At 42.3% G+C, this 15,094-nt stretch overlaps 1 protein-coding gene across 3 annotated transcripts in view; it reads right to left on the bottom strand.

The window, feature by feature from the left end:
- Positions 1 to 1,811: 1,811 nt before the first annotated feature.
- GFRA3 (GDNF family receptor alpha 3) overlaps positions 1,812 to 15,094 on the bottom strand; it is a 52,686-nt gene continuing 39,403 nt past the window's right edge. Inside the window, exons 7-8 of one of the 3 annotated variants that reach the window (XM_029583962.1) lie at positions 14,623 to 14,729; positions 1,812 to 2,743 (exon numbers count right to left, since the gene is read on the bottom strand). In XM_029583962.1, the coding sequence (XP_029439822.1) occupies positions 2,576 to 2,743; positions 14,623 to 14,729 (275 nt within the window). In that variant the 3' untranslated portion in view covers positions 1,812 to 2,575. Of the gene's footprint in view, positions 2,744 to 7,960; positions 10,128 to 13,472; positions 13,620 to 14,622; positions 14,730 to 15,094 lie in introns of those variants that run through there. The other 2 variants (XM_029583963.1, XM_029583964.1) reach the window with 2 other exon arrangements.

The following is a 15,094-nucleotide window of genomic DNA, read 5'->3' as shown; positions in this document are numbered from 1 at the left end:
CAAGTGGTGGTAAATGGGACTTATTCTTAGGAGAGAAGAGTGATAAATGGACTGCCTGAAAGATCGGTTCTGGGGATGGGTTTTTTTCAATATCTTTGTGAGAAACATAGCGGAAGGATTAGAAGGAAAGATTTGTCTTTTTGCAGATGACACTAAAATCTGCAACAGAGTGGACACACCAAAAAAAGAGGAGGGAATGAAGAATGATCTAAGAAAGCTTGAGGAATGATCAAAAGTTTGGCAGCTGGAATTCAATGCCAAGAAGGTCAGAATCATGCATCTGGGGTGCAGAAATCCAAAGGAGCTATACGTGATGGGGGAGGCGAGGGGGCAAGCAATCGATGTGCATGGACCAGGAAAGAGACTTTGGGTGATAGTCTTGGATGATCTGAAAACAGCAAAGCAATGTCACAAGGTAGTGCCTAAGGCTAGAAGAATGCTAGGCTGCTTCGAAAAATGTATAACCAGCAGGAAAAAGGAGGTGATATTGCCCCTGTATATGATGTCATTGGTGAGGCCTCATCTGGAATACTGTGTTCAGTTCTGGAGACCGTATCTTAAAAAAATATTAGAGACAGGATTGAAGCTGTCCAAAGGAAGGCAACCAAAATAGACTTTGTTCTGCATCAAAAGCCACATGAGACTAAACCAAAGGATCTAAATATGTATACCCTAAAGGAGAGAAGAGACAGATGAGATATGATACCAACATTTAAATACTTGAAGTGTATAAATGATGCATGAGATTCAAACCTTTACAATGGAAGGAAAGCTGTAGAACGAGGGGTCATGATATGAAACTCCAAGGGGGGGTGGGCTAGACTCAGGAACAACGTCAGGAGATATTTCTTCATAGAAAGGGTGCTGGATGCATGGAATGCCCTCCTGCCAGAGGTCGTTAAGACAAGAACTGTAATGAAATTCAGAACAGCTTAGGATAAACACAGAAGATCCCTAGTGGCTAAAGGATGGAAGTGAAGATAAGGGGAACCCTTGACAGAAGGCATGGGGTTACCTGCATGGAGCTTCAGTTTACTAACAGAATTGTAAAAGAATAATAATTAAAGCTTGCCGGGCATACTGGATGGACCACTTGGGTCTTTTTCTGCCATGATTTATTATGTTACTATGTAAAATGTACGCACAGAGTTTGCACCAATGTGGACAGTTTGGATTATTGCCTCCATAGTTATCCTCAGCATCTATTTACTGCAAGATTTTACAAGAGTTCTTTAAATGCAGGATAGAGCAGCTGCTGCTCTATTTTTCCATCTTAATTATCCAATACGTTATTGAATAAAACTGTGCTCTTGATCTCTATTTAGTGAACAATTTAGTGTCATTAAACATTTTTCTGAGGTTACAATTATTCTAAAAGTCTGTGTCCCATAGCTGTAATAGGTGGTTTTTGGCATCTTTCCCTGTGGGTGGGAAGCAGGCAGTTTGTTTACCAGGAATTCAGGCCCACATTTCAGGAGAAATTAGTCTGATTCAAGTCTCTTCTTTGCAGACTGCGTAATGGAGATTATATGCACATTAAAGGATGTGGGTCATTTTCATGCAGCTGGAGAAAGCACTGTACAGATTGACCTGTGCTGATCTTTGGTTTTGCTAAAAGAAAAAAATAAGGTAGAACCATTTCCTGAATCCTAAGTATCACAAAAGAGCAGTCTCCATTAGTGTAAAAAACAAGTTTACTCTTCACTTTGCCTTTTTTTTTTTTTAATGAGAAGAAGCCAAACCACAACATCTAGAATGATTCTCTGAGGTGAGAGGCGTGTGCTACTGCTCATTACTTTTATTATTCTGACTTTAAAAAACATAGATCCTCCATCTCTTGGAAAAGCCAAATGAACCACTTACACGCGGAGTTTTTTAAGCCAGCCCCTGCTCACAAGCAAACAATACATTACAATATGCTCGAACCTCATTATTTCTTTTTGGATATGTAGCCTTACTTTCTTGGAAGGATGTTAACCGTAGCGATGGAACTGCACTGTGCAACGGTATACAAAAAAATTGTATAAATAAATAAATGTAAACAGAGTGGAGGTGGTCCAGAGAAGGACTATGATGCAGTTTCTTAGGTAGGTTTATTCAATCATTCTTAAGTTTCTGTTGTCATCTTGGTGCACCATCAGTGCCAGCAGGCATCTGTTGCCACAGCCATTGAATTTAATTTTGCTTCCCTTATTATTTTGATCAAGCATATCTAGCAGATTCCAGGAATGCCCCCAGTTTGCCAGAGTCATGTCTATCACTGATCCTCATGGTATTTATTTATTTAAAGTTTTTCTATGCTGACATTCGTTGGTGGACATCATATCGGTTTACAGGCAAACAAGGATTCAGCAACAGAGCTTGTGTAGATGTGTCCTGTGCCTTGGGGCATTGCATGATGTCTAGGGGTATCATAAGTGTGCAACCATGGCCCCGAAAGGATGACCGTCCTTAATGGAACTAATGAAGAAGCACTTTGACCACCAGAAGTCTGATCCACCAGCTTCAGATGCATCGACATCAAGGAACCTTGGAGCTGCGGCAGTGTAGAAAGCGTTCATTGGTAGCAGTTCCCTTAGTGCAGAGAGTCAATAGGGAACCAAGACCTTTGTCTGACTCTTCCCGATTGAGGAAGGAGATAGGTTCCATCTCTTTGACATGCCAGGCCTCGAGGGAAGTGAAGAAGCATCGGCACCAGGAATGAGGCCAGTCCGGTGGCTGCTGAGAATCTTCCTGAGCAATCCTGTGGGGGAGAAGAGTTCATCCTCTCAAAAACCCCAGGAGTCACATTATTTATTTATTTATTTTGATATTCATATGCACAAAAGCCACAGCTCAGAGCAGCTTACAACGTAACATACATAATTAAAACAAGTAGGTCAAAACATTTTAAACACAACAGGGACTACTGCTAGATCTAAGACTGCTAATAAAATTGCTTGCCACCAATATATCTTTTGGTTCCAAGGACGATGTGACCACTGCTCCTGCTTCCCATTCAGTGTTCGAATTGCCTATTTTTGAGGATGAATTGGATAAAATGTCCATCAGGCCTTGGAGAAGTCACTGCAAGACCTCAGTGCCTCAGCATCAAGAGCACTGGGACCTGCAGTGACCATTTTTGGGCTGCTTTTGAAGTCCATTCAGCCGCCTGGTGGCCAGGTACAGATGCCTGAAGGGGGATCAGAGTCGACATCCGCTGCTCCATTGATAATCTCCAGCCTATCGGGACAGGAAGCTGCTCCTGGGGATCCAGGCCAGAAAAGTTAAGAGATGAGATAAATGGGGAAAGAAAAGGGGCCTTAAAGGTGGTTAGAGGTTGAGATATGGTTTGAAGGGGGGGGGGGGGGAGGCTTAGTTAGGAGTGAGAGACAGTGGAAAGGGATGGGTGTGAAGGGGTGAGGAAGGATAGAAATGGGGCTTGGAGACGAGGTGGCTAGGTAGGGGTAAGAAACAGAAGAAGGGGAGGAGAGAAGGGGATGAGTGAGGAGATAAGACTGAGGCAGAGAGGAAATTAGTGGAGGACTGGGGAGGGGTTAGTAAGAGTACATATGGGAGTTGGGTAGATACAACCCTATTTACAAAATAGAGTGGAACTAGAATTTGGGTGGAACTAGCAAAACTGAAAGTGGACTAGGCCATGGGAGTGGATGAGATACATCCCAGGATAGTAAGGGAATTCAGAGAGGGGCTGGCAGGCCTGCTGAAAGACTTGTTCAATAGATCCTTGGAAATGGGCGAGGTGCCACATGATTGGAGAATGACAATAGTGGCCCCTCTTCACAAAAGTGGGAGCAGAAAAGAGGCTGGAAACTGCAGACTGGTAAGCCTTACCGGTGCTAGGAAAATGAATGGCAATGTTGCTGAAGGAAAGGACAGTAAACTAGCTACAATGCAATAGCTTACAGGATCCAAAACAACATGGTTTTTACCATAGGAAGGTCCTGTCGAACAAATCTGATTGATTTTTTTTTTTTTATTGGGCAACAAGAGAATTGGATCAAGGAAGAACACTCAATGAGATTTATATGGATTCCAGCAAAGCTTTTGATATGGTCCCACGTAGGAGGCTCATGAACAAAATGAAAAGCTTGAGAGTGAGTCCTAAGGTGGTGGAATTGAATACAAATTGTTTGAATGATAGATGACAGCTAGGTAAGGAGGGGAGTGCCTCAAGGTGTTATGAACCCTGCCCGCGAAGCTAACCCCCGCGAGCAGGCCCTGCTCACCTCGCTTCTGCTGCCGTGCCCGATGTGGCTGGACGCCGCTGAGGTCGGGCCTTCTGGTGTGGCCGGAGCCGCAGACTTTCCTGCTCTCATGGCCCGGAGGCCGCCCCTGATGCCCTGCTTCACCGCTGCAGGAGCCGCTGACTTCTTGGTGTCATCTTTGCGGTATGGTGCTGCTGCCGCCGCCGTGGATGAGACAATGGTGCAAGGAAGAGGGATTCAGTTTTGTAAGGAACTGGGGAACCTTTTGGGGAAGGGGGAGTCTCTTCCGAAGGGATGGGCTCCACCTTAACCAGGGTGGAACCAGACTGCTGGCGCTAACCTTTGAAAAGGAGATAGAGCAGCTTTTAAACTAGAACAAAGGGGAAAGCCGACAGTCGCTCAGCAGCGCATGGTTCAGAGAGAGGTATCTTCAAAGGATACTAATGATGCATTAGAATTAGGGCATCCTGACAGTGAGGTTCCAATAATTAGAAAAGTAGTCCATGTGCCTATAATTAAAAACTCACCTGAGCTAAAAGATTCCAATTTATCCGTGTCAACTGAAAAACAGAATGTACAAACAAACAAAAAACAAACTTTGAAATGTTTGTATGCTAATGCCAGAAGTCTAAGAAGTAAGATGGGAGAATTAGAGTGTATAGCAGTGAATGATGACATAGACTTAATTGGCATCTCAGAGACCTGGTGGAAAGAGGATAACCAATGGGACAGTGCTATACCGGGGTACAAATTATATTGCAATGACAGGGGCATCTTGGTGGCGAAGTGATGCTTTATGTCCAGGATGGCATAGAGTCCAACAGGATAAATATCCTGCATGAGACTAAACCTTAAACCTTAAATGTACAATCAAATCTTCATGGATAGAAATCCCTTCTGTGATGGGGAAGACTATAGTGATAGGGTATACTACCGTCCAGCTAGCCAAAATGAAGAGACGGACAGTGAAATGCTAAGAGAAATTAGGGAAGCTAACAAAACTGGTAGTGCAGTAATAATGGGAGACTTCAATTACCAGAGTACCCTGGTGCAAGAGAAATTGTATCACCACCAAAAAATTCCACAAAGTCTTTTATTGCAATTCAAAGCAAAGTCAGGTGAAACAATGTTGCAGTGACGGCAACTCCATGAATTAAAGGACACATACTTTAGAGCGATCCCCCGACACGGACCGTGTTTCGCTAGGCTGCATCGGGAGGGACCGGCATGTATATTAAAGTCTAAAATATAAACACAATAATATACAGTCATTTCACGAGGTGGTGAAAAATGGCCAAACAATTTTCTTAAAACAAACTTACATACCTTCTCAGATGTACAATGGAGCGCGAGCGCCCTCGAAACTAACAGCCATTTAAAGCTAGGAAAAGGCGCGAAAGCTGACATTCTCGCGTGAGCTGTCAGAGTTGATTGCTGACACTCTCGCGAGAACTGTCAAGGAGGAATGCTGCAACCAAATGTGCGGGCTCAGTGAAACAAATGCCACATTTGTTTCACTGAGCCCGCACATTTGGTTGCAGCATTCCTCCTTGACAGTTCTCGCGAGAGTGTCAGCAATCAACTCTGACAGCTCACGCGAGAATGTCAGCTTTCGCGCCTTTTCCTAGCTTTAAATGGCTGTTAGTTTCGAGGGCGCTCGCGCTCCATTGTACATCTGAGAAGGTATGTAAGTTTGTTTTAAGAAAATTGTTTGGCCATTTTTCACCACCTCGTGAAATGACTGTATATTATTGTGTTTATATTTTAGACTTTAATATACATGCCGGTCCCTCCCGATGCAGCCTAGCGAAACACGGTCCGTGTCGGGGGATCGCTCTAAAGTATGTGTCCTTTAATTCATGGAGTTGCCGTCACTGCAACATTGTTTCACCTGACTTTGCTTTGAATTGCAATAAAAGACTTTGTGGAATTTTTTGGTGGTGATACAATTTCTCTTGCACCAGGGTACTCTGTTACTTGCGTATGTGCAAGGCTTTTTTGCTTCGGTTTTTTCTGGATATACATCAGACTTCAATTACCCCAATATTGACTGGGTAAATGTATCATCGGGACATGCTAGAGAGATAACGTTCCTGGATGGAATAAATGACAGTTTTATGGAGCAACTGGTTCAGGAACCGACGAGAGAGGGGAGCAATTTAGATCTAATTCTCAATGGAGCACAGGACTTGGTGAGAGAGATAACGGTGGTGGGGCCGCTTGGCAATAGTGATCATAATATGATCAAATTTGAATTAATGACAGGAAGGGGGACAGTAAGAAAATCCATGGCTCTCGTGCTAAACTTTCAAAAGGGAAACTTTGATAAAATTAGAAAAATATTTAGAAAAAAACTGAAAGGAGCAGCTACAAAGGTAAAAAGTGTGCAACAAGCATGGACATTGTTAAAAAATATCATCCAAGCACAGACCAGATGTATTCCATGCGTTAAGAAAGGGGAAAGGAAGGCAAAACAATTACCCGCATGGTTAAAAGGGGAGGTGAAAGAGGCTATTTTAGCCAAAAGATCTTCATTCAAAAATTGGAAGAATCCATCAGAAGAAAATAAGATAAAGCATAAGCATTGGCAAGTTAAATGTAAGACATTGATAAGACAGGCTAAGAGAGAATTTGAAAATAAGTTGGCAATAGAGGCAAAAACTCACAATAAAAAGTTTTTAAAATATGTTCGAAGGAGAAAGCCTGCAAGGAAGTCGGTTGGACCCTTAGATGATCAAGGGGTTAAAGGGGCACTTAGAGAAGATAAGGCCATCGTGGAAAGATTAAGTGATTTCTTTGCTTCAGTATTTCCTGAAGAGGATATTGGAGAGAAACCCATTCCAGAGAAGATTTTCATGGGTGATAATTCTGATCAACTGAACCAAATCACGGTGAACCTGGAAGATGCGGTAGGCCTGATTGACAAACTGAAGAGTAGTAAATCACCTGGACCAGATGGTATACACCCGTGTTCTGAAAGAACTAAAAAATGAAATTTCAGACCTATTAGTACAAATTTGTAACTTATTAAAATAATCTCATATACCTGAAGATTGGAAGATGGCCAATGTAACCCCTATATTTAAAAAGGGATCCAGGGGTGATCCAGAAAACTATAGACCAGTGAGCCTGACTTCAGTGCTGGGAAAAATCGTGGAAATTGTTATAAATAATAAAATCACAAAACATTTAAATAGACATCGCTTGATGGGACACAGCCATCATTGAAGGGGTGAATAAATATGAGGACAAAGATGAACTGGTAGATGTGGTGTATTTGGATTTTCAGAAGGCTCTCGACAAAGTCCTACACGAGAGACTTCTAAGAAAACTAAAATGTCATGGGATAGGAGGTGATGTCCGTTTGTGGATTGCAGTTTGGTTAAAAGACATGAAACAAAGAGTAGGATTAAATGGTCAGTATTCACAATGGAAAAAGTTAAACAGTGGAGTGCCTCAGGGATCTGTACTTGGACCGGTGCTTTTTAATATATTTATAAATTATCTGGAAAGGGGTACAATGAATGAGGTGATCACATTTGCGGATGACACAAGCAGATTGTGATGAATTGCAGGAGGACCTTGCGATACTGGAAGATTGGGCATCCAAATGGCAGATGAAATTTAATGTGGATAAGTGCAAGGTGATGCATATAGGGAAAAATAACCCTTGCTGTAGTTACACAATGTTAGGTTCCATATTAGGTGCTACAACCCAAGAAAGAGATCTAGGCTTCATAGTGGATAACACATTGAAATCGTCGGCTCAGTGTGCTGCGGCAGTCAAAAAAGCAAACAGAATGTTGGGAATAAAACGGAGGATGTCTTAATGCCTCTGTATTGCTCCATGCTGAGACCTTTGGATCTGCTGTTAGGTTTAGAACCCAACTCTGTTCCCACCTAGGGCCTTTTCTTTCTGTTCAGGCTGCCCCCACCCTGCTTGTTACAATTGATGTGCCCTTTGGCACTTGTTTTGTTGGGGGGCAATCTGTAGCTAGGGATTCACCCATATGTAAGGACTGCCATCCTGCTTCTGTAACAGGTGCTCTCCAAGAACAGCAGGATGTCAGTCCTGCAGAGTTAGGTTTTGTTCTTCTTTTTATTTTTCATTCCTCAATTCTAGGTTATAAGAATGACGAGACTGTGCGTGAATACATGGTATAATGCAGGCTGAGCATGCTCAGAGAGGCTCGGTCAAAGGTGTAGACACTTTGACATGTTTTCCGTGCAGGGCTTCATCCGATGCTGTCACCCATGTTTGAGGACTGAGAACACCTGTTACAGGTAAGCAACTCTGCTAGTTTATCAGGGACCTGGAATTCACTCAGGATTAATAGACTTCATCAAAGGAAAAGCTTGTCGTTTTGCATATGAAACAAAGATCTGCAACAGAGTGGACACACCTGAATGAGTAGAGAGAATGAAAAGTGATCTAAGAAAGCTCAAAGCGTGGTTGAAGGTTTAGCAGCTGAGATTCAATGCCAATTAGTGCAGAATAATGCATTTGAGGTGCAGAAATCCAAAGGAGCTCTATGTGATGGTGAAAGGAAAAAGACTTTGGATTGATAGTGTCTGATGATCTGAAAGCAGCATAGCAATGAGATAAAGCGGTAGCTGAGGTCAGAAGGATGCTGGGCTGCATAGAGAGAGGCATGACCAGCAGGAAAAAGGAGATATTGCCTCTGTACAGGTCTTTAGTGAGGCCTCGCCTGGAATATTATGTTCCACTCTGGGGCAGTTACTATCTTAACAGAAGGCACGGGGTAACCTGCATTGAGCGTCAGTTACTAACCATAATATAAAAATTATATCTTGCTGGATAGACTACATAGGCCTTTTTCTTCTGTCATTTACTATGTTACTATGAGTACAGAGAGTGGAAATGGTGAATGAGTGGGAAAGATGAGGGATGGGGTGAGAACTGGAGAGGGTCTGAGCATGGAGATGGGCTGGGGAGGGGAGGGGTAAGTAAGAGGTGAAAAGAGGGAGATCTAGGACTGATGATTGAAGAGCAGAAGACGTGTGAAATTTAGCTAGAAGGGAATAAAGAGGCAGAAGAAGAAACTGAGGGATTGATCAATGTCAGAGGTAAGAGAGAAACTAAAGACGTTAGGAGGAGAAAGAAGAAACACAAAGGGACGTGAAACACTGGAAAAGGAGTTAGAAGAAGACAGAGGACTAGAGATGGCAACTGAACAGGCTGGACCAGTTCTTATCTGAGAATTGTTCTCTGGAGGCAAGGAATAGAATTAATGATTTTTCTGAGGTTCCTTCTTGCTCTGTATAATTTTATAAGGAATATGACTACTTATCCAATGACGATAACAGATTTTGAGAGAGCATGTGGGCCAGTGCTTATAATAATCAATTAGGGATCAAAAGACCTGAATTCACATCACACTTCATTTCACCCTGGGCAATTCAGTTTATCTTCCATTGCCTCAGATACCCATTTAAATTGTAAGCTCTCTTATTGTGTCTGTATCTAATATCTTGTGAGTGCAATATACATGCCAAATAACTGTTTCTGCTATTTTATAAGATATATTATAGTCTCCGATCTTGATCTGCACGTGTTAGCTCAGTGTATGTTTCGTGCTTATCTTATTCTTCCCCAACATTAAATGCTTTAAGTACTGTTGCTCTGGAATAACATTTCCTAAGCTGCAGCTCTTCTCCATCATGAGCTTTGTCCAGGATTTCATGTGCAATATGTTAGAATAGATGGTCAGACTTTGGGGAATTTAAGTGTCTTTATGCTCCTGGCTAGGGAAGGAACATTTGCAGGAACCTCATGAATAACAGAACTGTGAAATGCACAAGCGCACAGCAGCGAATAGCAGGAACTGTGTTTGGAAACATCCTAGAATTCAGTGATGAAGCTTCACTGTAATGCTGCATTGTTTCTTCCTTTGTTTCCTGTGTAAGAAAAGGGAAACATTCTTCAGACAAACACAATCTAATGAAAGAAAAAAAGATAGTTTGCCAAGTTAGTCAGAATTGAAAATAAGGTGGAACGAGAGACAAAATAAGAGGAAAAAATCTCCAGGTCATTGCAAATGAAGGCTAGATTGAGAGGGCAATTGACTAGAACTCCACTACGTTTGAAAGTGGCCTGCAGTGGGAAATAACTGGGGATCAGAGCTCTGCAAGCTTTGGGTTTTGCTTGCACAGAGTGAGAGGCAGCTGGTGTAACCAAGTCTGGAGCAGAGAAAGCAGCCACAACTCACCCCTGATCTGCCCACACACTCCCTCTCCCCCAAAATCATTTTCCTGTGGGTACTGAGTACTTTGCAGAATATATACAATTTAAAACAAATAAGACCCAATATCTATATTGATTATGTTTGAAAAAATATTACCAAATCTGACATTTTTAAGAGTTTGTGTCTTGCTGTTTGACAATGGTGGATTTGGAAGCACTGAAGCTCCTGGGCCAAGCTCTTACAGCTCTTTTGACTCCATGCTTGGAGCAGTGGACCTGGGCACCTGCTCATCTTAAGAAACCTTGTTTGTATGCCCCGGTCAGCAGCCCATTTCTACCCCGCAGCTTCTCCTGGTGACTGTGGTAGTCACAGAGCACAGGACCTTAGAGTTCACATGCTCACAGGTCCTCAATGGCTCCTCCATCATCCAAGATTGGCCTTTTTGTTCAATAAACACATGCAGAAGACAGAGCCATTGTGGAGTCTGAGCATTTTGGCTCCATAGGCCCGATATTCAAAGCATGTTCAGTGCTATTTAGCTGGATAAGCGGGACCTATGTGGCTTAAGTAGCGGTCGCTGAATATGTGCCTATATTCAGCAGCTATTCGTGTCCCTTATATGGCTGAAAGTTACACACACAAAACATAGGCATGTACTTGAGTGGATTGGAGGTGGAGTGAGTTAGCCATATAATTTCTACAGCTAACTACCTATATTCAGAGTTAGCCAAACAAAGCCATAAGTAGCCATATAAGTTTAGATGCGCCAAAGAGCAGGTCTAAACTTAACAGGGTAGACATCCAGCTTCGCTGTGCCGCTGAATATACATTGGGATTGGGAGTTGCAGTGTCCAAGCAGACCTTGTCAAAATGGCTGGCAGATTGTATTTCATTCTGCTACATGCAAGCGGGACTTAAACTTGAGGGCCATGTCAAGGGTCATTCTGTACAAGCCATGTCAGCTTCGGTGGCTCACATGCGTGCGGTACTTGTGGATGAGATCTGCAGGGCGGTAACTTGGACAGGACTCCACACCTTCACCTCTCATTACTGTCTGCACAAAGATGGTCGATGTGACAGCAGTTTCCGTCAGTCAGTCCTCCGTAATCCTTTTCAGCCATGAAAACCAACTCTCCTCACCTTGGTCCTTTCTTCGGGTTCAGGCTATCTCCCTCTGCGACTGACAGCACCAAGGTTGTTGTGCCCATTGGCACCTGGTTGGATGCCTGTCTATCTTGTTTGTTGTTTGGAAACAGCCTGTAGCTATTTATTCACCCATGTGTGAGGAATACCATCCTGCTCATCTAGGAGAAAGCAGAGTTGCTTACCTGTAACAGGTGTTCTCCTAGGACAGCAGGACGAAACCCTTCCACCACCTCATGGAGTTGGTTTTCTCTTTGGGTTTGGTTTTTTATTTTGAGACTGACGAGGGACCCTGTGTGGCATGCCGGACATGGTCGGTGGCTCTGTCAAAGTTCTAGAAACTGATAAAAGTTTTCCATGCCGGGCTCCTTCTGATGATGTCACCCATGTGTGAAGACTAACATCCTGCTGTCCTAGGAGAACACGGTTAGAGGTGACCTGAACCTTGATTACTAACCTGAACCTTGACTACTCTTGCTTGCTGCCTGCCACTGACTCTTGCCTGGACCTTGACTTCTCTTGTGTGCTGCTTGTCCTGTCCCGAACTCTCTATCTCACTATACTCTGAGGGACCCTTGCATAAGTCTTGGCCCCAGGAACCCAAGGACTCAACCTGCAGGGAAAAGGGCTGGTATAGGTGAAGCTCCCAACCAGTCCTGTCCCAGGTTTCCCCTGCCAGCTGTTGGTGTGGGCCTAGAGGATTCACTCTCCAGGCTCCACATCACAGCACAGGGATCCACCTCCCTTACAGTCCATAAACAGTTATCAGCCAGGTAGACTTGGGAAAGCCAGCTCTTATCCTTACAAGAAACAGATAAACTATTGGGATCTGCCAGGTACTTGTGACCTGTACTGCTCACTGTTGGGGACAGGATTCTAGGCTCAATGGACTTTGATCTGATCCAGCATGACATATTCTTATATTTTTAAGGTACAGGCCTGGATAGTTGCTGGGCCCTTTGTTAGGAGTGGCTTCACCACAAAAGGTGCATTTGAAATTATAGGTTATTCTGGCTTTTTCAGTTGTAGCTCCTCAGGCATGGAATAGTTTACCTAGGATGGAAAGAGCAGAGTTGAATTATTTGAAATTTAGTAAGTAGGTTAAGGCATGTCTGTTCCCTAAAATAGTGCGATCTTTGGTGCTGTTGGTGGCTGGCTTAGTCTGGGTGTGTTTATTGTAGTTTTATTATATTTTGTATATATACTGTTGTAATCTGCCTTGAACAATGCCACAGAAGCACAAAGGAATATCATTATTTTAAATAGAAACAAAATGTCATTTTTTTCTTTTGTTTCATTTATAAAATGAATAGGTAGTGTGAATGACCTTTCCTATTTCATTTTATAGAAATCATGCATAGCATGCACTGAATGTAGTATACTTCGATTTCAGAAAAAGAAATCAGACAAGGCTCATCAGAGCAGCCTGAGGGTGGGCCCTGGGGTTGCGTGAGAGACAATAGAGAGTAGTGGTAAATGTAGCTCACTGAGGGAAGAAAGGCAATGAGTGAAATGCAGGATTTCTTCTAGGGCTGATTCTGTTCAGTATATTCTTAAGAATATTTCATTTCATTTCATTTAATAAAATGTATTAATCGCCTAACACTAGAAGGCCTAGGCGATATACACGATAAACATACATAATAATAAAAACAAAATCATAAATATTACACTCATATATATAGGTTTCATAGAAACCATATCGAATTATTCTAATCTGACATTAGGGACTTAACCCTAAAAATTCACTAAATGACATTCCTGAAGTAGATTTAACAGAGGGATTCAACAATTAACACTCCATGAATATTGTGGAAAGACAGTTGAAAAAGATTATTTTAAAATGATACTAAGATCTCCAACAGAGTGAACACTGCTTAAGGAGGAGACAAACAAGAAGTGATAGTTTTTGGCAGCTAAGTTTTAATGCAAAAATATGGAGGCTCATTTATTTGTGATACAGAAATCCAAGAAGTAAAGAGACCTTGCAGTGATCATATCTGATAATTTCAAAGCAATGGCCAGATCCAAAGGAATGCTAGGGTGCATAGACGAGACACAACTAGAAGAAAAAACAAGAGTTCTGCAGCAGTCTTTGGTTACACCTCACCTAGAATATTGTGTCAAGTTTTGAAGGCTATAACTCTGAAATGTAGACACAGTAGCTCCGAAAAAGGCTGTCAAAATGGTGCAGATTCTGTACCATGAGCTATATGAAATAAGACTTACATACATATATATACCCTCGTGGAGAGAAGAGACAGGGGAATATGATAGACATTCAAATACCTTAAAGGTATAAATAATGCACAAGGAGCAGGTTTGGGAAGCCTTGCTTTGGTGCAATGCAACAGGAAGTAAATTGGACAGCCAGATGGGCCCTACCATCCTCACCTGCCATCAGATTTTGTTTCTGTACTTTAACAGTCATAGAATCCATGGTATCCGTGAGCCCTAACACTCTGCCACCATTCAATCTTGGACAAGTCTCTTGGGGCAAATTTCACATTTTATTTTATTTATTTAGATTCTTTTTACTATCCCGATGCTCAAGACAAAGTCTTATCGTAGCGGTTTATAGTATAACCACATGGATCTAGAGTTAGCTAAATCTGTCAGGGTGGAAATCCATTGCTACTAAATGCCTCAATTGAGCCACCTGATTTCACTGGGCGACACTATTTACCACTTAAAAACGAATGCTCTGCAGATGTGTTTAGGTTGGGATTGTCCAAGATGTGCACTTAGTCAAGCAATAGAAATAGAAGGGACAAGTATCTGCAGTTACTTTGAAAATTTGGCAAAAGTTATGTAAGTTCCCATTATCTCGCACACTGCGTGAGCTTTTGAAAATTGCTCCCTTTCTGCCCTGCTGTCTCAGTTCTTTTTCCAGCAGAGATATGTACTTGTGTGTAAGTGCTACACAGGATAAAAACTACCAAATGTTTTATATTCTTCAGTTGTTGAGGACAATTTCAAAATGGTTTACATGAATCAGCAGTAAAACTGATGCAGTCTTTGTCCCACAAATAGAAAGTATTGAAACACAAAGTGACAATCCTCACCTTCTCCAGACCTGGAGAAATGGAGGCGTCTATGTCCTGCTGCTGGGAGGGTGGAGGGAGAAAAGGCGGCACCTTCTTCATTCCCATCTGAGACTCCATTGCATTTTCTGAAAATAGAGAATAAATGCTAAACTGCCTTAGTTACAGAACTTCCCATGTCTTCCTGCTGTTAAAATTATTATAGATCTAAAATCAACACTACTATGATTCTAACATGTTTTCTGTATCTTTGGGAAACAGTTTATGGATAAGGCCCCATAAGAACATAAGAACATAAGAACATAAGAAATTGCCATGCTGGGTCAGACCAAGGGTCCATCAAGCCCAGCATCCTGTTTCCAACAGAGGCCAAACCAGGCCACAAGAACCTGGCAATTACCCAAACACCTAGAAGATCCCATGCTACTGATGCAATTAATAGCAGTGACTATTCCCTAAGTAAACTTGATTAATAGCAGTTAATGGACTTCTC

Source organism: Rhinatrema bivittatum, chromosome 18 (assembly GCF_901001135.1).
Source record: "Rhinatrema bivittatum chromosome 18, aRhiBiv1.1, whole genome shotgun sequence".
In the NCBI taxonomy this organism is placed as follows: domain Eukaryota; kingdom Metazoa; phylum Chordata; class Amphibia; order Gymnophiona; family Rhinatrematidae; genus Rhinatrema; species Rhinatrema bivittatum.
Note: the sequence above shows the minus strand (reverse complement) of the source record. Positions and strands in the feature narration are given on the sequence as shown.